This window comes from Stegodyphus dumicola, chromosome X1 (assembly GCF_044657685.1).
Source record: "Stegodyphus dumicola isolate Sdum_Otavi_A_Nest chromosome X1, ASM4465768v1".
Lineage (NCBI taxonomy): Eukaryota > Metazoa > Arthropoda > Arachnida > Araneae > Eresidae > Stegodyphus > Stegodyphus dumicola.
The window spans coordinates 82,524,042-82,550,009 of record NC_140780.1 but is presented as its reverse complement, the minus strand read 5'-3'; the positions used below and the strand labels follow the sequence as shown (position 1 = coordinate 82,550,009).

Sequence of the window (25,968 nt, the reverse complement as noted above, 5' to 3'; positions counted from 1 at the left end):
TTTCGATTTTCGCTTTTGTTTAGACATTTACTCTCTTCTCGTTGAACAGACAAATATATACGCTCAGAAAAAAAAAATAAATAAAAGGCCCAGTATTTATTGCATCTGAAGCCTATATGAGAAGATTTATTGGAACATTATTGCTTACAGGATATCATTCTTTACCTCAAGAAAAAATGTATTGGTCTTTTGATAAAGACATTTCTGTTCCTGTTGTACGAGAATCGATATCACGTTTGCAGTACAGGAATATGAAGCAGAATTTGCATTTGACAATAGTCAAATTGACAATATTGATAAATTATATGAGGTGAGACCGTATCTAAACTTACTAAATATCACCACTTTTTACTACTGGAAATATAAAGTATCTTTTAGATTTCAGACGCGAGAATGCATTATTTCTTTTGCAAACTCCTATTGAGAGTGTAGAATTAGCCAGAAATAGATCAGCAACAGGAAGACCTAGTAAATTCAGCATTCAAAAACCATTGCATGGAGATGGTAGACATTTTATCGTAAAGTGCGTTGATAACAAAAGACTTTGTTGTAAAGAGTATCATAGCCAGACTGTTAATAGATGCAAAGTATGTAATGTAGCTTTACATCATGACTGTAATCAAGTTTTTCATGCTTGAATCTTTCAAATGAAATAATCTGTATTTGTAAAAGAAATACAATGTATATTTTAATATTAAATTAATTACAAGTAAAGTGATTTGTAGATTTATAAAACGTTATACAGCTAAAACGTAATCCTGCGCTCCACTCAAAAGAAACATTACACGAGTACAATCCTACTCTTTAAACATCCGTAGTCTTATTCCGCTGACGTTGCGCGAACGCAACACTCGCTTTTTCCTCAGGTAAGAGCACTTTTTTTTATTTTCAATGTAAATTTATGCTATAAATGCTTAGTTTAATATTTGCTATTATTTTCATGAGAAAAGAAATATTCCTTGTAGTTTTGGCGGTTAATGGGTTAAATTCTTAACATTTTAAAGCTAAACAAGGACTGCATGATCGGTATGGATTGTAAATTTTTGACCGTGAAAATAGTAATAAAATTTATCTAATGCATCAACAATAGCTAAACATTCAAGTTCTGTAATTGCATAATTTGTTTCGTAATCTTTTAAAGCTCAAGAATGGTAGGAAACTGGGTGTAATACATTATTTTCATCTGGCTGCTTCAAAACAGCTCCCACAGCAATCTGTGATGCATCAACAAAAACATGACAAGGTTTATTTGGATCATACAATTGTAAGACTGGTTTTGAAATAAGAATATTTTTCAGTTCGTCAAAAGCAGTTTGACATTGATCATCCCAATGCCATGGTACATCTTTTTTCAATAATTTATTTAGAGGAGATCTTAATTTAGCATAATTAGGTATGAATCTATGATAAACATTTACACTGCCTAACACTTTTTGTAGTTCTTTTACATTACTTGGATATTTCAAATTTTTAATACTTTCAATATTTTGGTTACCTGGGGTAACTTTACCCTTTCTAATTTCATACCTAGAAAATTGATTTTATCTTTGGCAAAGACACATTTACTCTGGTTCAATTTAATACCTTCTTGAATAAATATTTCAAATAATTCACTCAAATGCTTTAGATGTTGTTCTTTGGAAGAAGAGTAAACAATTATGTCATCAAAATAACTACAAGCAAATTGGATTTTATTTTTAGTGAGGATGCGTTTAATAACTCTGTTAAAGATAGCCGGTGCATTTTTGAAGCCAAAAGGGAGTCTTAGCCATTCATACAGTCCAAAATTTGTAACAAAAGCCAATTTTTCGGTATCATCAGGGTGAATAGGAATGTGCCAAAACCCTGATCTTAGATCTATTGTAGAAAAAACATTTGCATTATTTAATTTGTCTAATAAAAAGTCTATCCGGGGCAGGGGATAAGCATCAGTCTTTGCTAAAGCATTCAACTTACGATAATCAATACACATTCTGTTTTTTTTTCCCTCATCGCGTTTTAATACTAAAGTTACTGGGGATGCATAATTTATTTCCATTTCCATTTTTTAATAATTGATCAATTTGTTGTCTAATTTCTTCTTCTTCCTTAGGGAAAGTTCGATAAGGTCTTAAAGTGACAGGCAAATCAGAAGTCAAGTTAATTCGTTGTGGTTCAATGTTAATTTTACCTACATCATATTTATTTTTTGAAAACACATTCTTATATTTATTTAACAATTTAATTAATTCAGGGTTTTCTTCCTCCATACTCCCTGAATCTGTTGTTATTTCACTACTTTGTTTTTTCACATCACTTTTTTGACTTTTTAGTTTTACATTACTTTCATTATTTACATTAACTTTTGTTACCTTACTCATCTTATCATCATTAAACTTCATAATATTAGACTTATTACTTTCATTCACTATTATACCTTTAGACACATTATTTTCATTAGATATATTATTTTCATCAACACTTATTACCTCAGAGATATTACTCCTAGGTTTTGTCTTAACTGATGGCATTACATTACTGTTTTTTTCAAGTACTTGATCAAGTTGTACATGCAAAGAAACTCTGTTATTGACATTCACAGAATTTGAAATGTTTTCATTTCTTTGAGTTACCACTAAATTACTACAATCAATTTTTAATTCAAATAATTTACATTCATTTAAACCCAAAAGAACATAATCTAAATTAGTATCTAACACTAACAAGTTAATAAGTTTAATAATATTTCCAATTTTCATTTGTAATCTACATATTTTATCAATAGAAAAATTTCCTTTAGTTTGCCTAATTTTAATACCTTTTACCTTTTGAACTTTTAGCTGTAAATTGTTTGCAGATTTTTCTGAGATGATAGGCAATGTCGCGCCAGTGTCCACGACACAGTCGACTGATCTGCCATGGGATAAAAATCCCTTAATTCTTCGTTGTCAAATTCCCGAAGAATCAGACCCCGAATTTTTGTTTTCCACATTAGAATTAGTTTCAGTTTCGTTGTTCTCCTTTCGGAATGGGCACATTTGAGCCCAGTGATAACAATTTGGAATCCCTTTTTTCGTACATATTCTACAAGGTGATGGGGCTATACCGTCAAAATTACTATTAGTATGGTGACTTACAACTTTCTTTCCATTGTTGATATTGTTGTTAGATTTATTTCCAATTTGTTGAAAACTATGAGGTTTGTAATTAGATGAATTGGGTCTATTATCAACAAACTGACGATTATTATTTCGGAAATTAGATTGTCTGAATTGTTGACTATTCCTATCTCTGTTATAATTTTGCGAATTTTCATCTTTAAAGTCATGAACTTGTCGAAGTTTGTGGGCTTGTTCTAGCCAAGTTATCGGATCAGCGGGATTTTGAACAATCATCAAAGACTTTAAGTTCGTTGGTAAACCATCTGTCAAACCTTCTAAAATAATTGATTTATCCAAATTAAGCCGCTTACCCACTTCAATTTTCTTTCGAAAGTAATTTGTGATGTCTTCTCTGGCGTTATATTTTAAATTAGCGAAGTCGCCGAAAGTAGTTAAGGTGGGATCGATAAAGTTTTCTTTTAATATTTGTTCAAATTCTGAGTAAGTTTTTAGCTCATGGCAATTTTTAATATAGAGCCAAAGGGCTTTTCCCTTAACGTAACGAGAAATATTTTGAAGTTTCCAATTTTCGTCCTTATTTTGGCAGACTTTGTTAAAATAACCTAACCAAGAAATTATGTCACTGTCCTTAGAATCTTCAAATGGAATAATATTTAAATCTATTGTATCTTGATTCACGTTCAGTGAATCGTCAAGATTAACGGGTTCCTGATTTGTCGACATTGTAACTGAAACTTTAAAAAATTTATCTTGAGAACAAAAAATGTGCACTTTTCTCAAAATATTTTTACAATAGTTAAAACATTTTTTTTTAAAACCAAAAACTCTTCAGAGTATTATCAACACTTCACAGAATAATAGACTTAAATAAACATTTTGTATTCTCAAATTTTATGATTATCACTACACATTTCAGGATAATATCAAATCTTAGAATACTATTAATTAGAATAAGACTAGAAATTTAAATAAACTCGTAATTACTTTAACATAATATATTTAAAACAAACTATTGTCATAGCAACTTAGTTCACATACTGAGAAAAAATAATTTCTCAAAATATGTTCTTACTTGGCTGTTGAGTACACTATTTAATCCTGCTCGTTTGTGTGCTGTTAAAAAAAAAACACACCATAAATGATTGAAATTCTTCAACTTCTTTCCAGCAGACGATATCCAAATCATGCGGTTCTAACTATGAGACGCGCTCAAATTGCGACAACAAAGCTGTATCACAATTCACAATTCTTCAATTGAAAAAAAAAAAAAAAAAAAAAAAAAAAAAAAAAAAAAAACAGCATAAATGATTGAAATTCTTCACTTCTTTCCAGCAGACGATATCCAAATCATGCGGTTCTAACTATGAGACGCGCTCAAAATTCGAAGACAAAGCTGTATCACAATTCACAATTCTTCAATTGTAAAAAACAGACACAATTTGCACTTAAAAAGTTCTTTCTCTTCCATTGGAATTATTTTTCTTTTGGGTACACCCATCCTGCCGACTCCTTGTGATGTATCAGCTTTAGTCGTAGCTTGAATAATCAGACGATAAGTTTAAAAAACAGGAACCATTTATTATTATTCAGGAGAAAATAGCAGTTACAAAAATCAGATATCCGGAGTAAATAAAAAGAATTACTAATAACTTTTTGTACGAAGTTTGCTGCATCGTGACATTTAAGAAAAAAAGCCCCGATATTCTTTTTGCGAGTCCTTTTATAGCCTCTGAAAAGGCGGAGCTTCCAAGAAATGACGTCAGCCAGTCCAGTTCGCTTTAAATATTTCGAGAACATTCTATAACTGTACGTGTAGAAAAGGCGGGAAAAACAACTTGACTACGGGGCTGTGGATTTAATTCCACGTACTTTCAACTAAGAGAACGTCGCCATTAAAAATGAAAAGAACATACAGTTAGAATTTTAAGTGTATTCTTGACTATGGAATTTTATTATTACATATATATGGAATTTTATTATTACACACACATATATATATACATATATATATATATATATATATATATCTGTGTGTGTGTGTGTGTGTGTGTAAGAAAAATAAAATATATGTAAAAGATTAAATTAGTAGCTTAAAATTCCTTTCTATATTCTAAAAATAGTGGCTTCTATTTGCACTGCGTCGTTTCGAGACTAATCTGTGTCATATGATTCTTATGTAATTCTGATGATGGAAATGGAGGTAAAACTCAAACAGCCAATAGTAATTTGACAGCAATATTAACTATCTAATCAAAATGCATTGAAAAATAAAATTAACTCTTTACAGCAATATTAACTATCTAATCAAAATGCATTGAGAACTAAAATTAACTTAATCTGAATTAAGAATTCACCCTGAACATAACGCACTTGCTTTCTACTCTTTGGCCTAGGTGGACTACAGTCTGTCTGCTCCTTCTTTTTGACTGCAAATTTATCAAAAATGTAACCTTTTTAGAATAGGCACAATTAATCTGCCATTTTTTTTTTTTTTTTTTGTGGCCGCAACATGTTTACTGAAAGAAAAGTTGAATTAAATACACCTTGACTGCCAAATTTCTTACTCATTGTGGATCGGCGTGTCGGCATGCTAAGACATCAAAGTTCCTGCTGGTCATTACTTCTGAGTTTGTTTTTATTACATATAAGGAAATCTAAGTAAAATTTCAATAACTGGAAATTATAGAGCATAGCACAAAGTTTACATAAATGCATGAGTTTTTTTAATCATGAAGCCTTTTGTTATTTAGTTCTTCAACGTTTATCTTGAAAACATTAAAGAAATAAGTGAAATTAATACAGATAAATAATATGAAATTATGGTAAATGCATGTTAAATTTATGGCTGACGGTATGATAAGTATACAGTATGTTGAGAGAAAACTGGTTTCGAAACAGAGGCCTGTTATTACCTCTGTACAGTTGTTCCTTTTACCCTCTTCATATAAGATAATGTTGAAGGCTCTCATTTTATGACTGAGTGTAATTTTTTATATTATTTTCTTTATTATGGAATGTATTAATACAGTTCACAAAGGCCAGTTACCTTATGCAAGGAACAGAGGCCTTTCCAAGTAACTTCCACTAGTGTAGAAGAACACACTGGTTAGTTCAATACTTTGTAGTTATTTAATTAATTATGTTGATCAAAATTTTATGATTTACTAGTGCTTTAACGCTTTTTCTTTAAAAAGGCTCCTCTGTCGCTGAGCCTTTTTGTCCTTGAAGGGGATATTAAGAAAAGTAAAGAGTATGTAAAACTTTAAATTAGCAGCTTAAAATTCCATTCGGTATTCTAAAATTAGTAACCTCTATTTGCATTGCGTCATCAGCCAGTAGTAATTTTACAGCAATATTAACTGTCCAATCAAAGTGCATTGAGAACCAAAACTACCTCAGTATGAATTAAGATTTCACCCTGACCATAACGCACTTGCTATCTACTCTTTGGCCTAACTGCACCGCAGTCTGTCTGCTCCTTCTTTCTTACTGCAAATTTGTCTAAAATGTAATTTTTTTGGAATAGGCACATTTAATGTACTATTGTGGCCCCAACATATTTACAGAAATAATAGTTGAATTAAATGTACCTTGACTGATGAATATCTTATTCATTGTGAATCGGCGTTTCAGCATTCTACGACATCAAAATCCTCGCTGTTCATTACGGATTCAACCGCCTGCGTTATATATATATATATATATATGAGTATTAGGGAGAGCAACATCTCAACACGACTGTCTGTCTTGGAGGCGGAAAGGCGGAAGGATGATGGGAAATAAGAGTAGTGTGCGCGCTTCGAGTAAGACGTAATGATGAGGCAGCAAAGATATAAGCTCTCAATCATCACTCTTTTTTCCTTTGTAAATAGTCACTAATGTGACTCCACCAATAGCTAAATTACATAATTTAGTCACCTAGATGTGTATCGTCAGTTTAGAAATCCTCTAGATACCGATCTTACATGGAGGATCGACCGGTACTCAGTAAAGCTCTCAGTGAAGGTGAGCCGTTGTTTCATCTTGATTATTCATTAAGAATTAATTAAAGAATCGTTTTAATTGAATTTCAATGAAATCAAATTATTTTCTGCCACCAGAACTCTTACTACCAGTTAAAACCAGAGCTTCGTTATGAAAGCGGAACTGCTTTTTAAATTTACTGTATTAGTCTGTCCTTCACTTGTGTTTTTGGAATTCGTTCTTGGCCTATTTTATGTTCTTAGAAATATTTAAATCGTGAGAATGTCAACTCTAAGTGATGTACCACATGCAGCAAAATCTTTAAAATCATCTTCGGCAAAAGCAATTAAGTTGCTACATACAAATTTGTGTCTGGTCAAGAAACTGACAAAGCAAATGACTTCGTGAGTTCACCGGAATCGATGACTCTTTTCAAACTCCGGAAGTTACGGAACGCCTATTAAATATTTTTTACACTTTCAGATCTAATTTCAATTCTTAATGTTCTGAATTTAGAATATACTATTACCGCTGATCACTGTTATAATACCATCGTAAATGATTTGACACATTTCGATCTGTTATTAGAAATTACAGTATTACATTCTGATTCTGACGGTGAATTAGAAAACCTCGCAGAAAAAGAAGTTCCCGAAAATAAAATGGAGTCTCAAACCACGAAACGCATTTAACAACTTGTTCGAATTTGGCAGCTAGCCAAATAGCCAAAACTCGCAAAGCTGTAGTTCAGATGCTTGTTTCTATACACATCCAGTTACTAACACGCATAGAAAGCCATCGGTGGTAAACGAACTGCAATTCTGTATAACTTTACATGATTTATATGACTGTGTTAAACCTTTTGATGGTTCTTCTGATAACCTGATAAGTTCTTTTTTAAATGCCCTAGAAGAATTATTTCAACTGAATAGAATTACGAATAATATTTACAAAGAAAAGTGTTTATCGCGCTCTATTGAAACTTCTGTAAATTCTTTACAGAGTGCCAAAGCTTTTATTGCGTTAAAAGAATATTTGTTGGAAGAATTTTCTTCTAAACTTAATGGTACAGATTTGAATAAACTGGTGTTTAAAAGACGTTCAAAGCCAAACGGATCCTTATTTGAATATTTTATTGCTATGAAAGAAATTTGTTCCCGAAGTAAAATCGATGTGTCTTCTATCTTTGACTATCTGATGAATGATACTCCAGACAATCCTAACAAAATTTTATTGCATTGTTGTAAAACTGTATGTGAATTCAGGATAAGTTAAAGATCTATGAAAAACTTGTATCTGCTTCCAAACATATTACATTTTCTAGTGATAAGAAATTTAAACATAATAATTCTCATTACTTAGTAAAATTTCTCAAAAGCCTACCCAACCTATAGTTTGCTACAACCGTGGATCTAAAGGCCATAAAAATTCTAATTGGTCTCATAAACAACCTAAATATTTTTCTGTAATTCATTTGGCCATAAATCATCAGCTTGTACTAAAAACCCAAGTAGTGCATCACCTCAATCACACAAAAATCAAAGACAGTTCTCAATCAATCAACTTGTGGTACAGTTGTACCCACTTCATTCTATGACGATCCAAATGAATATTTCTGTTGCTATCATTCCATTATTAGTTGACACTGGTAATCAAGCTACTATAATTAATATATGTACGCATAAAGATTGGTTCTCCAGAGCTTCAAAGTCTTCTATCAAGATTATGTGATCACATTGTGCGCCCAGTATGATATTTTACAGATTGCTTCACAATTCGAAATACAAATTTTAAAAATGACATTAATGTTATTAATAACAACTTACTATCTGTTGTTGTACCTATTAGAAGTGGTTGTAACCAACAAGATGAATTTTCTATTAGATTAATAGAAATGCAAACTTCTGAACAATTAATACGTAGTTAAATCACATATGGAAACTACTGCACCACATATGTTAGAAAATAGCAGAATGGTGTTAGAAGAATCATTGCAAAAGCACCTTGATGACGAAGGCGAAGAAAAGCAGGCGGTAGGAAAACAAGTGTCTCTTCGCAATGTTCCAACTGCTGAATACAAGAAAAAGGCTGAAGGCTGATTGATGTAAATGTTTCATTTGAGAAACAGAATTTTTCTGAAGGTTTTGATGTCTTGCAGCATAGATTAGATGAACTTGAGGTTATCCATGATAAATTGAATAAATCAAAATGGAAATTGCAGTCGAAGGCTGAAAATTTAACCATAGAGTTTGACACCAAAAAGCTAAAATATCTGATTTTGAGAAGCGACAACGCAAATTTGATCTTTTCCTTGTAGAAGAAAAAGCTTTATATGAAAAAAATTAGATACGAAAGGGACAATGCAGAATGTGAAGCTAGAGAAAACGAAACTAAAATCTTATCTCTCAGTAGAGATCTTAAAGAAAGCGAAGAATGTACAGAAAAACTAGAAGACGAATTACAACTGACAGAAGATTCCAAGCTGAGATAAGAGGTCAATATGCACGCAAGTTAAGCACAGCATGAACTATAATTACAAGCTGTAGATGAATAAAATGGAGCAAAGAGAAAAATCTCTCACTAAGCAGACTTGTAATCTGAAAATAGAACTTCAATATGAAAGCAAGCAATGCATGCAGCAATTACTGCAAGGGAAAAGTTGGAGAGTCATTACAAAGATAACGAACAACAGTTAGAAATTGCCAATAAATCCGAAAAACATTATCTAAGGCAATCAAAAATGTTACAGGTTCAAATGACAGATTATCGACGAGATGTTGAGCAATCCCGATTAGCAAAGGAAAAATTCGCTTTACAATCCAAAGAAAGTTAGAACAAAGAAAAAATATTGGAAGACGAACTAATTAAACTTCAGATACAATTAGGCCAGCTCTGAAAAAGCAAGAGAGGCTGCAGAAGCTGAAAGACAGAAATTGCAAGCAAAGGTAAATAGCAGTGCATCAAAAAGATATCTCCTAGCAGATAAAAAAACGGAGACAAGAAATGAAAAATGAACATAGAAAAAGCTAGGAAATCTCAGAAACAAATTGAACGCACGCACGCTATTTTGATTCCTGTCTTAACCAAGTTAGCTTACAAGATCCTGAAAAATGGTTTAAAAATGTTGCTTCTGTGCAAAGAATCATCAATAGCATTATATCTCAAACCACCAACTTCATACCCTTTGAGATACATTTGGCATCAAAATGAGCAATAAAGAAGATATCAAAATTAAGCAAATACTTGAAGAGGAACACTTCCATTCCATCTTACAAAAAGAAGCAACATTACGTGACGAAGCGGAAAACAGCATTCTCAGAATGCAAGAAGAAAACAGACGTCACTATCATAAGCACTGTAAACGACCAACCTTATACAAAATTGGTGATCAAGTATCACTTCAATGCACTGAATTCGGAACTGGAATAAAACTCCGTCCCAAATTTTTAGGACCCTAACAAAGTCACAGGTGTTAAATCACATGACCGTAATGAAGTCGAGAAGGTTTGAGTATACGAAGTAATACTTCCACGGCTGCTGATATGATGAAACCATGGCCTTTTTCGCGGTAAATTCTGTATTTAGAACTGATGTACCATGCAAATGGGTATCTAGTATTTGCTACGACTATTCTTCAACTCTAGATTTCTTTTTCTTTTGTATGATTTTTCATTTTTTTTATAACTTACATCTTAATGTTCTGTTCATTAATTTCTGTTCATTAATTTCTTTTAATTAGTTCAAAAGATTTTTTTACTCCCTTACACATAATTTTATGTATACAAGATTTATTAAGATGTTTTTTCTCTTCCTCGCCAAGATTTTCCAGACATGCTCTTTAAGACGTTTGAACATTCAAAAGGATCAGAAGAAAAGACGTTTTCTTTTTTTTTTCTTCTCAAGACAATCCAGCGACGCACAAAGAAACGTTTTTCTTCATTCTTATTTCAATTTACTTATTTCATATTTTGCTATATCTTCATCATCGCCAGGAGGACCTGTTTCATCAGGATGCCCGAGTGTTTCAGAAGTGCGACAACTCAATACGACTGACTGTCTCGCAGGCAGGCAGAAGGATGATGTGAAATCCGCTACGACTGAGGCGTACGGATGAGGCAACGAAGATGTAACCTCTCAATCATCACTCTTTCTTCGTTTGTAAATAGTCACTAATATAACTCCACCAATAGCTAAATTAAATAATTTAGTCACCTAGATATGTATCGTCTGTCTAGAAACTCCCTGGATGCCGAGCTTTATATGTATCTCTTTCTCTCTATTTTTTACCTCTCTCTCTATATGTATGTGTATACTATTTTAAAATAGTTTGTAAAAATATCTGATAGGCGTTGAAAAAATATTTTAGCTAATGTTTAAGGAGCAGTCAAGTGAAAATGGCTCGGGATCAAGAGAAATTGTGCTTTGGTATAAATGTTACTATTACAGTCATAAAGCGCTCTGTCTTTACTATGTCAATATGCAGCAAGATCTGTATCAGAAGACTGAAGAAGACTTGTTTCTTATGCGCATTGTTACAAAGGATAAATCTATTTGCAACTATGACATTTTTTATGTTCAAAGACAAAAAATGCAGTGGAGACGTACAAGATCCCCTTCGTCAAAAGAGTTTCAAGCCTAGTGATAAGGTAAGAATAATGTTCACCTTGTTTAACTACCGTGGGCTTTATGACAATCCTTTATTTCTTAAAATGTCCTAGAAACAAAAATGTTAAATTTACTGTTTTAGATAATAAGAACCGATTGCAGAAATGAAAAATTGGATAAAATTAATTCCGTATTGTGGAGGAAATTTAATACTAATGACTCGTTTGTTTTTTATAAGATCGGATGCTTAATTTATTGAAATAAGTAATAAAAAATTAAATTCCTTTAAGATCCTGCTGCTTAGTGTAAATTATAGTTTCTACAAATTAGCCTCACAATTTCTAAGAAGCATTAAGTGACCGTATAGAGTCATTAGGATTTTTGAAGTAGGAAACATGAAAAATGAGAAATGCCCGCACCGGGACTCCATCTTGGACCTCTCGAATATGCGCAGATTGTGCTACCGTTACACCAAGAATATATACAGAAAGGAGAGAGAAAATACTGTATATGCGACTGGGGATTAGAGGACCCAGCAGCCAAATCCTGGTGGGGAAGAATCACCTTTTAGTTCGGGCTCCACTTTAGCATCATTAGGTATTTTTGAAACAAGAAACACGAAAAATGAACAATGCCCTCACCAGGACTCGAATCTGGACCTCTCGAATACGCGCCGAGTGGGCTACCGTTACACCACGAAGGCATACAGAAAGAAAGGAGAAAATAACCTTATAACCGTACTAACAAATCTTAAGGCGTGATAGAACTTCACCTGCGATGCTAATGTTACGAGGATTCAGAAAGCGGGATTTAAAAAATGATGTGCATGCTTTCTCAGTTCTGGTGAATTTGGGAGTGTTGTCATAGCCTTCCTCCTCTGGAATGATTCGCTTGATTTATTGGCCCCGATTTGTGTTCATTTCATCATGGCCTTTACGTTTGTAACTGAAAACAAGTTCTAATTTAAGATGAAATGATGGAAATAAAAACATCCTTCTCAGACAGAAAATTTAAATTATATTTGAATGAGCTAAAAAAGAATAGGAAATTAAGGCCTTGGAAGGAATACATAAGTATTGTTACAAAATTTGGAATTTCAGAGCAAGATTCTAGGTCTGAAAGCTTGTTTTTCAAGGAAAGTCAGTTCTCAGTTAAACGTACTTTTCCTTTTCTCTCTTTTTAATTAACTCTTTTCGAAAAAAAGGATTTCTCAGGTTTAAATAAAGGAAAAATTTTATGTAACTTCAGAATATATTCTACATTTGGTTTATTAGAATTTATCTTTGAATTCCAAATTACCACATGGAAATTTTCTTTAAATTTCATTTAGAATGCAGAAATGTATCTTGGATATCGCAGTTCCCATCGTGTGGTCTCCTAAGTTAGAAGATTCTGTCCTTTTTTATCACATCACTTATAAAATTCGGACATGCAACAAGAATACTTACTCTTTTAGTATCATTGTTGGCCCTTATAGTCCAAGAGCATAAACAATTTTTTGGATAATAATTGTCTTCAAATTCTGGGCTGGATATGTTAACGGACTGCCCTTCTTGAACAGTAAGGTAATGTTTCCCATAACATGACTTTTCAAATGCATGTTCTCCAATCACCTGTTCTGTTTTGCAAAATAAAACAAACATATCAATAACGTTTTAAAATGTTTATTGGTTTACAATAAAATAATATAGAAATGTTACTTAAAATAAAATAGCGAATTTAGCTCTACATGTGAATTCAAATTTTTAATATAAAAGCGTTACTTAAAATAATGAATTTATGTTAACATAAGAATTTAAAAGTTTTAAGCTTTGGCAATATGTTCGGTAAATGCTATAAGCATTTTGCAGGGTGATCCGAAAGTCAATAAATATTTGAAATTCGAATTTCAATAACTGTTTCATATGTACTAGTGTAATTAATATAAAATAAGAGAATGCATTAAATACTGGATTTTATACAGAAATTTTATTATTCAATTTTCTAATTGCAGTTATGCCCACCAGTCATTTTTGGTTTTGAATATGCAATGCGACTCTATTTTTGAGTTGTCAAAAATGACGCATTAAACGTTATTCTTAACATGAAAGAAAGGCCAGCACTGGATTTTGGGACATTCCATACCACATCAACAGCACTCGACCTGCTTTCCTGACACTGCCGGTATTTGATGAAAAGGGAATATTAATTCATCTTTTTCATTAAGAATGGTCATTCGAGTCACCATAATTTGAAATCCTGTATGTTTTTATCATGGAGCTAACTGAAATCATGAATCAATCCACTTCAGTAGAAAAGTGAAAAGATGTTATGCAACAACATGCAATAATGATTCTAAAAACAATGCTGCTTCTGCTGCCCATTTGTCTCAGCGTGCCTTCAAGCAGTATTCAAAGATTATTGTCACATTAAGCGAAGTGCCGTTTGACAAACTGAATTGCAATAAAAATTTTTATAATAAAATTTCTGTAGAAATCCGTGAATTTTTTGCTTTTGTGTGCTGATTTCTCTAATATATGAACTGAAAGCTCACAAAATATTTTTTTTAATTTATACTTTTAGCTGAGCGTGCATGTGTAAAGGAAATTAGAAAACTGTTTATTCCTGTTATTTCTATTTTATACGGTTTCATTTATTTTTACTAAGAAGTACTTTAATTTGTAAGCATTTCTCGCTTCTCTTATTTTTACTTTTCCACGCCACGATGTAAATTAACTAGGGTGAATGATTATATTTAAATGGATGTAGCGAAAAGTCTAGTCAGAGCGTGATTTCGTGAAAGCATGTTGCTATTTCTTTAAACTGTTAACCTTGAATATAGGCTACGCATTCTTGCCATCGAATTAATACTCTGCTGGGGGAGGTTCTGAGTCAACTTGTTAAATTCAATTCATTTGTGTAGTCTTGTACTACCCCTTACCTTTAAATTTAGTATTACACATCTTTTCAGTTCTCACCGCAAGTGGTCGGTATTTGTGAGCACGTAAATCCATGTCGTCCGTAAATTATATTGTGTTGAATAAATGGGTCTTTTACACGCTTCCCATGGTTGTGTTCATCTTCAAGCCTGTGCAAGAATTCGCAAGGATCTCCTTATCTTAATAATAACAGAAACAGTCCTCTAGAGCAGCTTTTCTCAACCTGTGGGTACGCTTACCCCAAAGGGTACCTGACATGGTCAGAGGGGATATGCGGAAAAAACATCTACTGGTGAACGTTGATAGATAAATTGAGCCACAAAGGAAAGATAAAAAGCTTTTGTCACTTAAGTTACAATTTGAAAATAAACCCTTCATCTCATTCTGGATTTACTTTAAAGAATATTATGAGCTATTTAACAAGGCAATTATTATTCTTCCACCGTTCACAAGCATTTATTAGTGAAGAAGGCTTTCTCGTTCCCCACTTACATAGAAAATATGTACAGGAACAGATTTTCCAGCCTAATCAATTCAGGAGTTAAAATTACCGAGTGCTTTTAAAAATCCTCAAGGTTCCCACTAAGCGTGCTCCTATTTTTTTAATTTAATTAAATGTGTGTAATTACCAGAGTACACCGTTTTTGTATAACGGATAAAAATATTTCTGCATTATAATGTTACTACTGTTCCTCCATATGCAGAAGTTAGGAGTTATACATAATAGGGGGAGTTGGGGTATGTGAAGCAGAGATGATAGGTGAAGAGGTTGTAGATACATTAGGTTATTTTGAAGCAGGAGACATGAAAAATGAGCAATGCCCGCGCCGGGACTTGAACCTCGGATCTCTCGAATACGCGCCGAGTGTGCTGACCATTACAACCACAAAGGCATGCTAAGAAGGCGGGAGAAATACCTGACATATTCCCCCTTTTGAAGAGCGAATGGGGATTAGGGGACCCAATTGCCAAATCCTGGTGGTGGGGAATCTTTATCCACCACCATTTTTAATTCGGAAGCCACTGTAGAGACATTAGGATTTTTCGAAGCAGGAGACATGAAAAATGAGCAATGCCGGCGCCGGGACTCGAACCTCGGATCTTTCGAATACGCGCCGAGAGTGCTGACCATTACACCACGAAGGCATGCTAAGAAGGCAGGAGAAATACCTTATAAAGTGCGCGAGGGAAAAAAGTTTAAGAAACTCTGCTGTAGAAGAATTGTAAATGAGTGAGGGTTCCTTCTGGAATACCAACTGATAAAAAAAGGTGCAACTTCTGTATCCTATCTTTTAAGGTTTCCACATTAAAAAAACTTCCCTTTGGGATAGACACGTTATATTCACACAGAGTTATGAAAATTGTTTATGAAATGCTTTTAAGCATTACCTTACATAAAGGCTTTTTGATTAGAAAATAAAGTCTCAACTGCGGGCTTGAGAAAAAAGCAAGGAAACAATAATCATGCACTTAATCATAAAGCGACTTCTCTGTTGGCAAGAAATGCAAATTTGTAAATTTGAATAAATCACTTGAAGAAGCATTTTTAAAATTTGTTGTGTGCTTAATTTGTAACGTGTCGAAATGCCAAACGAAAAGACTTATTCTTGAAAGAAAAGGATAAATGGTTAAACGATTTTGTTGTTCTTGGTAATTGCAGCTGTAGAAAAAATTAAATCAGAAATTCCCCAGACAGCTTTGTGCAATATACTCAAACAACAATTTGTAATTAATGAAGAACTAATAAAAAATGCAAATGTCTCAAGGAAAAGCAGAAAAGGCATAAAATCTCGAGACATGGAATTTGCTTTTCTAGAACGATTTGAAGCTAAAAATATTTTTATTTCTCGAACTTTCTTCACTAATTCGCTAAATATTACGGAAGAATTTTATAGAAACTGAAATACCTCTCAAAAGTTGGAGGAGCAGAAATCTAATATTATTCATCAGAAATTGCAAGGTGAGAAGATAGAAGCGAATCATCATGCAGCTGATAACTGGATAAAAGAAGTTTCACTTGGGCTGTGAAGTGAATAGAAGTCACGTGAAATTGACAACTGAGATGAAATTGGACTGCGTTACAGAACATTACCAGAACACACATTAATATTTAAAAGTGGAACAGCAGTATGATTAAGAAACTGAAGACATACGTTACTGTGCTATTAGCATGAAATATAAACCCAACCATTAAGAAGACAACACTAGACATTCACAAAAGCAGAAAATCTGGCAAGAGTTCTGGCAGAAAGCAGCCAAGAATTTACTTCTAGCTTACAATAGCAATAAAAACTCATAAATGACACATAATAATTTTACTGTTTTTTCTTTTGAAATGGGGCATGTAATTGAAAAATCAAAATATAGCTTCACTAATTAGATAACTATGCATGCAGTGCTCTCACCTCTAGTCTCATTCTAGAAGACAATAGTGCCTCTTCCTGCAGATACAGCTTCTAACATTCAGCTTTTAGATTTAAGGTATTATAAAAGATTCAGAATGTCATTATAGAAAAGATATTCACGAAATGATGAAGAGAATTCAATTTTGTGAAAATGCAAACATTTCAAAGGAGATAAGTAAGTCGATATCTCTGCTAGAGGCCATACATTTTATAGTCAATGCAGGGGGTTAGTCCCTTAAAATTAATTAAAAACTGTTTTCGAAAATGAGGTTTTATGTAGAAGAAGCCTCAGAGGAACTGGAAATTATACCTAATGTTTCAGACATCAGAGAGGGAAGTTATGAAGACTCGAGAATTCTAAGAAAAATTCTTCAGCCCAAACGTGCTGATCAAAAATGTTATCAGAAGTTTTATGAAACTCACTGATAGAGTAGTTGTTTCGAAGAAATAAAATTTTATCAAGGACGTAATTATAAAAATATTTTAATAAAATGTTTTCAATGAAATTCAAAACTGCATAAATAGTTTAATTTTAGTATTATTTTTAGTTATTATTTTAGGATTAATTAATGAATTAGTTGTTTATTATTTTATTTGAAAAGTTTAAGACTCATATCACAGTTTGCAACAGACAAATCGCTGTCTTTTAATCTCAAGCGCTTAATTAACTCAAATACACCTGAACGGAAGTCGTTTTAATAAGTGGTGAGTACTGTCTGTATATATATAGAGAGAGAGAGAGAGGGGGAGACAGAGATAATAAAGGATTGATGAATACAAGAAACATTTTAAGCAGTTCATAATTTTTTCATCACTTTTACATACCTAAAAATAAATTAGTTCAAAAGTAGTACTAAATTAATTTTAACTCAAGGAGTTTACTTAAGACATATTATAAAACTTCAAACTTAAAGCGTGACGCCAAAACATTTTCAGCTTTGTCATTACATAGAAATTCTAAAATTAATTTTCTTCTTTGAATATCAGGGAATTCAGGATAACAAGGAATAAGATAAAACGATACTGTCTAGAGTTTTAGTTCCAGATTCTATGTTTAAAAAATGAAAGAAATGAGAGTTATTTAAGCAACATCATACACTGTCATGGCACTGTTAGAGATAGTACGAATAAACTTGAAATGAATGTTTTGTTTGAAATGCTATGCTATTTAGTAGGAAAGCTTTAAAGTTTATCCACATACAAAATTATTCAAGTTACCTGTTAAGGCTTTTGTGAAAACTGAAATTTACTGCATTAAGGACATACTTACTAGCAGATATAATAAAAAATATTATGATAATCACTGCTTTGCTTTTCATTATTTATTGCAGATTGATTCGATAAACAGGCCAAAACACGAGCTTTTCCAAATAATTATGAATATCATAAAAGAACAAATAAATACCGTTGAGAAACAAATATTCCAGCGGCGACAGGATATTGTCTCGTTTATTCCAAATTCTTGGATAAACATGAGATAATATTCGCTGATAATATGCTTCAACATCTACGCTTGTTGCAGACCCTAATCCTGCTTTCTGTTGAATAAGCTATTGCGTTTCTAAATTTAAATTTTCTCATTTGTCTTGGCCTTTTTATGTTTGCCGTAGTTCCTCAGCGCTTTATCTGAGTGTTTAGGCAAGAGTAGGCTACATATTATTTATTGAACGTGTATTAGCTTAATTATTTTAACATATGGCCGTATTCGAACACTTAGAGCTCAGAAATTTGTAATAAAAGGATTACATTGGATTATATTTATTATTCTGATTATCGAATAGAAAACTATACTAAAATTCTAGGTTTGATCTTTCGGTTTCATTAAAAAGATTGTAACTGTCACTTTTAAAAACCTAAACATTGAATAATGAAAGAAAAATTAAAAACTAACTATTCAACATATTTGAAAAAATATATGCTAACATCGTATTTGATAATATGTTGATCTAAAATCATGTAAGCCAGTTTAGCATTAATTTTGAGAGTAAGTGAAATTTTTATTAATGTTATTTTAAAGAATCAAATCTGCAGTTTAAGAATCAGAAAATAAAGTTTAGAACATACCAAACATCTAACTTTGTTATAGTCAAATGTTGGCGGGTTAGAACTACATTATTTAAATTATGGCAAAACATCGAAGATACTAGTTTCACACCAGTTTTAAACAATACCATCCCAGTGTCACTCTAAGTTCCCTATCCATCAACTCTTTAAGCAGAATTTTAAATCTCGAAATATCGAAAATACACTGTCAGAAATACCTAGGCTTTATTCGAGATACCAGTCCGAGAGCATCAACTGGGCAGTCAGCTTTCCGCTATACCAAACACATTGCGGGTCAAAGGATGATAAGCAAGTGTATTGCAAAAACTAAAGCAACGTAGAAATTTAAATCATATCTTAAATTTAAGTTTTATAGGTAAGATATAATAATCACATGACATCCATCTAGCTAACTGTAAAAAAATTTGGCATAACTTATAACAAATGGATTTATAAGTTACCACAAAGACCTTGCGTCTTTGGGTTTAAAACGTTTTAACTGTATCAAAAGTGATAAAGCCTGAGAAAGTCTTTTCTATTGGCAGTACAATGTATAGGCGAGCAAAAAAGAAATTAGTACTGTATTTACTAATTAAAATATCGGTTGCACAAAAGATCGTCCCATAAAAAGATTATAACTGTCACTTTTAAAAAACTAATTACTGAATAATGAAAGAAAAATTAAAAACTAACTAATCAACATATTTGAAAAAAATATATTTTTGCGTATTTGTTAATTATGTTGGTCTAAAATCATAAAGCCTAAATTCTAGCTTCTTGGAAACAATAAGCTGTTTTTCTTTCTTAAACATTTTCCTACATTGAATTGCAAGAAATAATTTCAAAAAAATACTGACACATTCTTCGAAAGAATAGCATTATAATATTATCTCATATTGTCGTTGTTATCAGTCTCACTTGTTTGACAATGGTTAGCACATGCCCACAATATTAATCGTGGGAAGAAGTGAAATGCGCCTGTCGTTAGCAAGGGCTTTGAGCACTATATAGGTAACAATCCGACTTTAGCTCAGTTATTCTCACATTAGCAATGTTTATGCATAAATAATAATCTGTAAGGATTATGTTAATTTCTTTAACAATATTGAGTTAAAGTTCCTTTCCAGTGTTCCTGAATTTCAACTTAACGACTTCCGGCCAGAACGTAGTTTTAGAACCGCGTTTTAATGCAAATGAGGAAAAGTATTTAACCGTGAAGTTCTACTGACTTCATTAGAGAGAACCAGTGATTCTGGCTAGCACGCGTCCGCCTTTTTAGGCTACTCTGTCTTAAGCTATTATTACGCTCGGCCGTACTTTAGCAGGGCTAAAGGGCTAGTTCATCAGCTTCTCGCGGCTGAAACCGAAAGAAGAGACTGATGACGTAGTTGGGTTCACTTGCTCAGTTTCTTAAGCATTTGCTTGAGAATCAAAACGCTTTGAAGAATAGTTTAATAACCATATGAGCCGAGATTTTAGCTCATGAAATTGCAATCTACATGCAGCTATATGAACTAAAATGTAGTTACGCCATACTAAATAAATTAAACTCTAATATGCGTAAAACATAAGTAAAACATGCGTAAACATAACTAATTTTTTAATTAACACATATGCGTAAACATAACTAATTTTTTAGGTCGAGTGTATCCTAAATGTAGTTACTACCCTAAATGTAACTAATTTTTTAGATCGAGTGGTCCTTTTTCATAATCATCTTTTTAAATATATGTAAATAGTAACCCATCGAAAACAGAGGTAAATTTCTACATTTGCGAAGAAATTTTTTTTTTTTTTTTTTTTTTTTTTTTTTTTTTTTTTTTTTTTGCGTTGAAATATCAGTTAGTCGCAAAGTAATTTGCATTATAGAAATATTAAATAAAAATATGCAAATACATTTTGAGAATACATGCTAAAGACCTTACACATCTATCTGATTAAAAATTAGTTAATCCTAATAATAGATTTCATAACACATTAAAACGAAACAAATTTCACAAATTTTTGCTTTCCAATTAGCGTTGATAATGAGTTGTAGAATTTTGTAAGCTTTTGCAATGACTATTATGAAAGCATTATTATGGAACATCAGCATTATTATTTAACGTCAATTACTCAAAAAATAATGAAAATATTTTAAAACAGTATTTATATATTTTGGAATGTATTCTTACATTTTAAAAGTATATGCTCTGATGCTAATTTATGTTTATGCAGAATTTCATGGTTTATTTTATAAAGTAAAATTTAGCAGTCTAAATTTGTATATAATAATATTTTATATTATTAGTATACACTGACTACCAATAAGTATTTGGACACCTATGCAAATGACGATATCTGCAGTCCTAAGGTACGTCATGGACTCCACCGGTATATATCGTGTAGGAAACAGCATCGGCTTTAGTCGCATGCAAGATGCCTCGCAATTCGGAGCTCTCTGATTTCGAGAAAGGTATAATTATCGGGTATCACAAATGTGGCCGATCCTTAAGGGACATATCTAGCGATCTGAAGTACCCAAAATCGACAGTGGACTATGTGATTAAGAAGTGGAAGGTGAGCGGTGATTGTCGGAATGTGCCCCGAGTCGGCAGACCCACGAAACTGGGAGATAGAGACCAACGAGTGCTGTCCAGAGAAATTCGGAAGAACCGCACCCAATCGATGGCCCTCATCCGCGAGAAGTTTCAACAGGCATCCGGGAGTATTGTTTCAATGAATACCATCCGTAAGGAAGCACATCTGCTTGGTTTTCATGGTCGTGCTGCTGCCCATAAGCCTTTGATCACAAAGTCCAACCGCGCTGCTCGGTTAATGTGGTGCAAAGCACATCGAAATTGGACCGTAGATCAGTGGAAACGGGTTCTTTGGAGTGACGAATCAAAGTTCACCCTTTACCGTTCGGATGGCAGGGTCTGGGTCTGGCATCTACCTGGAGAACGTCTCCTGCCAGAATGCATTGTGCCAACAGTCAAGTTCGGCGGAGGTGGAATATGGTCTAGGGATGTTTCTCCTGGTATGGGCTGGGTCCCTTGGTCCCCATTTATGGTAAGCTCAACTCCGATGCCTACTGCACTATTTTGGATGACAATGTGCTTCCTACGTTTTGGCAGTTTTATGGGTTGGACCCCTGTTACTTTCAGGCCGACAATGCCAGTTGTCATGTTTCGACGTTAACCAAGGCTTGGTATGGTGCCAATGGAGTTCATCGAATGGACTGGCCTGCCCAGAGTCCAGACCTGAACCCTATCGAGAACCTCTGGGACGAGTTGCATCGCCGAATTCAGGGGTGCACTACCCGTGCAAAATCGGTGAAGGAACTTCTATGTCTTCTCCAAGCCGAGTGGAAGAAAATACCACTAGCTGTCATACAAAGACTTGTGGAAAGTATGCGCCGGAGTGTCCACGCTGTAATTACCTCTCGTGGAGGCTCTACCAACTACTGATTTTGAATAAAGTTAGTTTCTCTTTTCTATCACAGGTGTCCAAATACTTATTGCTAGTCAGTGTATAATAATATACAATATTTTATATTATTAATATATAATAATATATAATATTTTATATTATTAGTATATAATAATATTTAATATTTTATATTATTAGTATATAATAATATATAATATTTTATATTATTAGTATATAATAATATATAATATTTTATATAGTAATCCAAATAATTAGCTGAAACGTGCATAAATTAGGTCACAAATTAAGTGACTAATAAACCAAGTAATGATTCAAATTATTATTTTTGGTAGGAATAATATGAATCAACTTACATGATTTTTTTTCCTACGTAGTTTGGTTTGATAATCCTCTGTTACTTTTTATCCATTTATTTGCTTTCTGGTCAGCTTTTCTTGCCGATACAAGGATCGCATTCCTATTCAAGTGGTATTCCCTTATAAATGTTCGTAAACGGCAAAATAAACGAATTGCATTCTTATTCACGGAGGGAAAACGTTTCTCAAGTTCAGAAATAAGATTCTGAATTACACCTCTACCTTTTCAAAAAGAACTGCCGGAAACGGAAAACATTTCCCATTTTCATCATCGTTTCCATCCAAACTGGTGATGGTACAGTTAATCCTCCTATAGATAATAAAAATATCCAATTTCAGTCGTTAGGAATATCTCCAATTTTTTTTTTTTTTTTTTTTTTTTTTTTTTTTTTTGATATTTCACCCAAAGTAGGATCTTTATCTTTCACACGATTTGCAATATAACCTGCCACATAAGCGAGCGATTCTTGTTCATATGCAGATATATCTTTCGTTGAATCATAAATGTCGGTTTCCCAAGGAAGTGACGTACATTCATCATGGATGTCTTAGTAATTAATTAAATCATTTTCGTATAAGGAAGACTCAAACATTTGTGCTTTTTCATTTGAAGAAAAAGCTGTTTCTAACAGTTCTTTTGTCAAATATGCTTCAACTTTCTTCAGAGTCATTAGCATTTGTCTTTAACGACAATTTAAGCAATTTGTTTGCCAGTAGCAAAGTTTTCAGGCGAATTATTACGTCTGATGGAGACGGAAGGTGACCCCGAATCTAGCCTTAGACCCCGAATCTGGCTGAACAAGCTTTCTAATACATCTCGAGTCAGTCTTGATGTTAAAACATATTTCACATTTATAGATTTTACGTCGTCAAATAAACCGAAAAGCGAATTTATCGATATAATAATAACTTTCTGGAAAGGTAGCATTGTCTTCTTCCCGCATACTCTGAGATCAAAAATCATTTGCTTGATCGCATTTAATTTATTTATTTATTTATTTATTTATTTATTTTGTACTTCATAATAGCTTTCTAGACAGAAAGCAGCTTTTAAAGGCTTATTGCTAGGAGGTAATGGTGCACTACTATTCATAATGTCAAAAAAAAATCATCAACCATTGAAAAAAAATTACTTGTTGCAATATTACCAGTCAAATGCATAATTGTTTTAGCCGTTGTGGAAAAAAATAATACTTTTGCTTGTACTTCTTTCTGTCTCTCGTTTCCTTTTACAGATCAAAATTGAGATTTCAGTTTATAGCACAGTTTAATTTCTCCTATATCTTTATTAAGTACTTCATATATAACGTCTTTGTTTATAATTGTACCATTTTCGAGAATAAAACCTTTATCAAGAAAATGGTTTCTCGAAAGCTTTATGCAATGCGGCATATCAGCGAAAACCCATATTTTGATGCTGAACTTGGGACTGTAAAAGAAAGATTTAACTGTTGAAATTTGTAATTCTTTCCAAAGGGTCTGACTACCTTCCAGGTCAGATATAATTGCTTTGACTCGAAGCCCAGACGATTCAAGAGCAAACAAAATGGAAGACAGAAGATTTTCCTTCATTGACGATCAAAACCAAAATAAATAGGCTGTTTCCATTGCGAAATGAGTCCTTGAACCAATACAAATTGAGTCTTTTTAAAAGGATCTAATTTTGAATCATAACAGAGTCTTGAATCTATATGAATTTCATCGAAAATTAATACGCATAATCTTTTTTCGTCAGTTGCATTTTGGCAAATTTTTTTATCACTAACAGTACATCATTTAAAATGCCAGGGATGCAACTGTATCTTGAGCACCATCGTTTCAGTGAACTTGCACTTGGAAGCGGAATACCCATATTTTCTTTCCAGAAGTCGTATGACTTTACGGATAATGACCTGATTACTATGCTTTTTGAAATGTCTTCTGGAGACCATTTAATTCGCTTTTTTTTCATTAATGCAGTTATTTGAGTTTCGGTAAATATGGTTTGAACATACGTTTTCATTTTTCTTAGTTTTTTATTTTCTTGATTCACTTTTTAAATTTCTTTATTCAGTTTCTGAACTTTTTCTAATATTAGTTTTCTATTCCTTTTAAATCATTTTCTTTGCTGGGAGATAGATTTTAAATGCTGCTTTCTCTCAGTCTGTAAAACAGAAACCTTATTCTCAAGAGCTGATAGTTTTGTGATTAAATCATTCAAATTTTTCTGGAGGTTGGAACAGTTACAACATTGCTAAGTAATATTAGTTTCAGTAAGCTCCTCATAGCTATTATTGTTATCGTTTTGAAATTCCAGACATGCCTTTTAGGACTTAAATTTTGAATTCTTTCAAATGAACTTTGTAATTTTTTTTTTTTTTTTTTTTTTTTTTGTTGCCTTGGCGTATTCTGATAAATAACCAAGTCAGGAATACAAACAGTTGGAATAGCAGTTGACTTCAGTACCTTTTTTGTCGGTAATCCTAGCAACCTATTTTTCATATCCTCCTCATAATCAGATTCAGTGAAGTGGTTGCTGCATATTCGAGCAGTCTTTGTGTTGACAATATCCGCTCTTCGATACCTATGCAATCATTCTTTCGTTAACTGAATATTTTTGTACGGAAATCTATGAAATACCACGCTAGTTTCTTTCGTATTATGATACATATTACTACAAGTAGCAACGGCACACGATACCATTTTTTCAATATTTCTCAGTACAAGAACTTTTTAAATACAAAATCCCTTTAAAAGTATCATCAGTTATAACTTTCAAGTAAAAAAAAAAATTCTTTCTCTGAAACTAACAGGGCTAAAGAAAGAAAGAGAATCTAAGAACTAAAGATTCATTCTTTCGCACTTTTGAAGCTCTGGTCAGTCGACGACGGGATGAACCCAGTGACGTCACATAACATCCGGTATACTCGCCAAGAGGGTTCGTGTCGGTATCGTTCTTCTCAAAGGGATGACTCAGCCCTTCTCTTTCTTTAGTCCTGGTACTTTAGGCCCTTGATAGCTTCGTCGTTATTCAGCTTTAAGAGGCCCCCTCGGTTAGAATCTTGATAGTTTCGGCTATATCTTTTTAGTTAAGAATAGCTAAGTTTTAGTTCTTACTTTCCTAAATTCAAGACTGAGTGGCGGTTTTATTGTAAAATTACAAGAC

At 32.8% G+C, this 25,968-nt stretch overlaps 1 protein-coding gene across 2 annotated transcripts in view; it reads right to left on the bottom strand.

Annotated features, from left to right (window-relative positions):
• LOC118195313 (serine protease 30-like) overlaps positions 1 to 18,402 on the bottom strand; it is a 78,624-nt gene extending 60,222 nt beyond the window's left edge. For both annotated transcript variants that reach the window (XM_035366607.2, XM_035366625.2), the window contains exons 1-2: positions 18,263 to 18,402; positions 13,118 to 13,287 (exon numbers count right to left, since the gene is read on the bottom strand). In XM_035366607.2, coding sequence (XP_035222498.1) covers positions 13,118 to 13,287; positions 18,263 to 18,311 — 219 coding nt within the window. In that variant the 5' untranslated portion in view covers positions 18,312 to 18,402. The remainder of the gene's footprint in view (positions 1 to 13,117; positions 13,288 to 18,262) is intronic.
• Between the last annotated feature and the right edge of the window lie 7,566 nt (positions 18,403 to 25,968).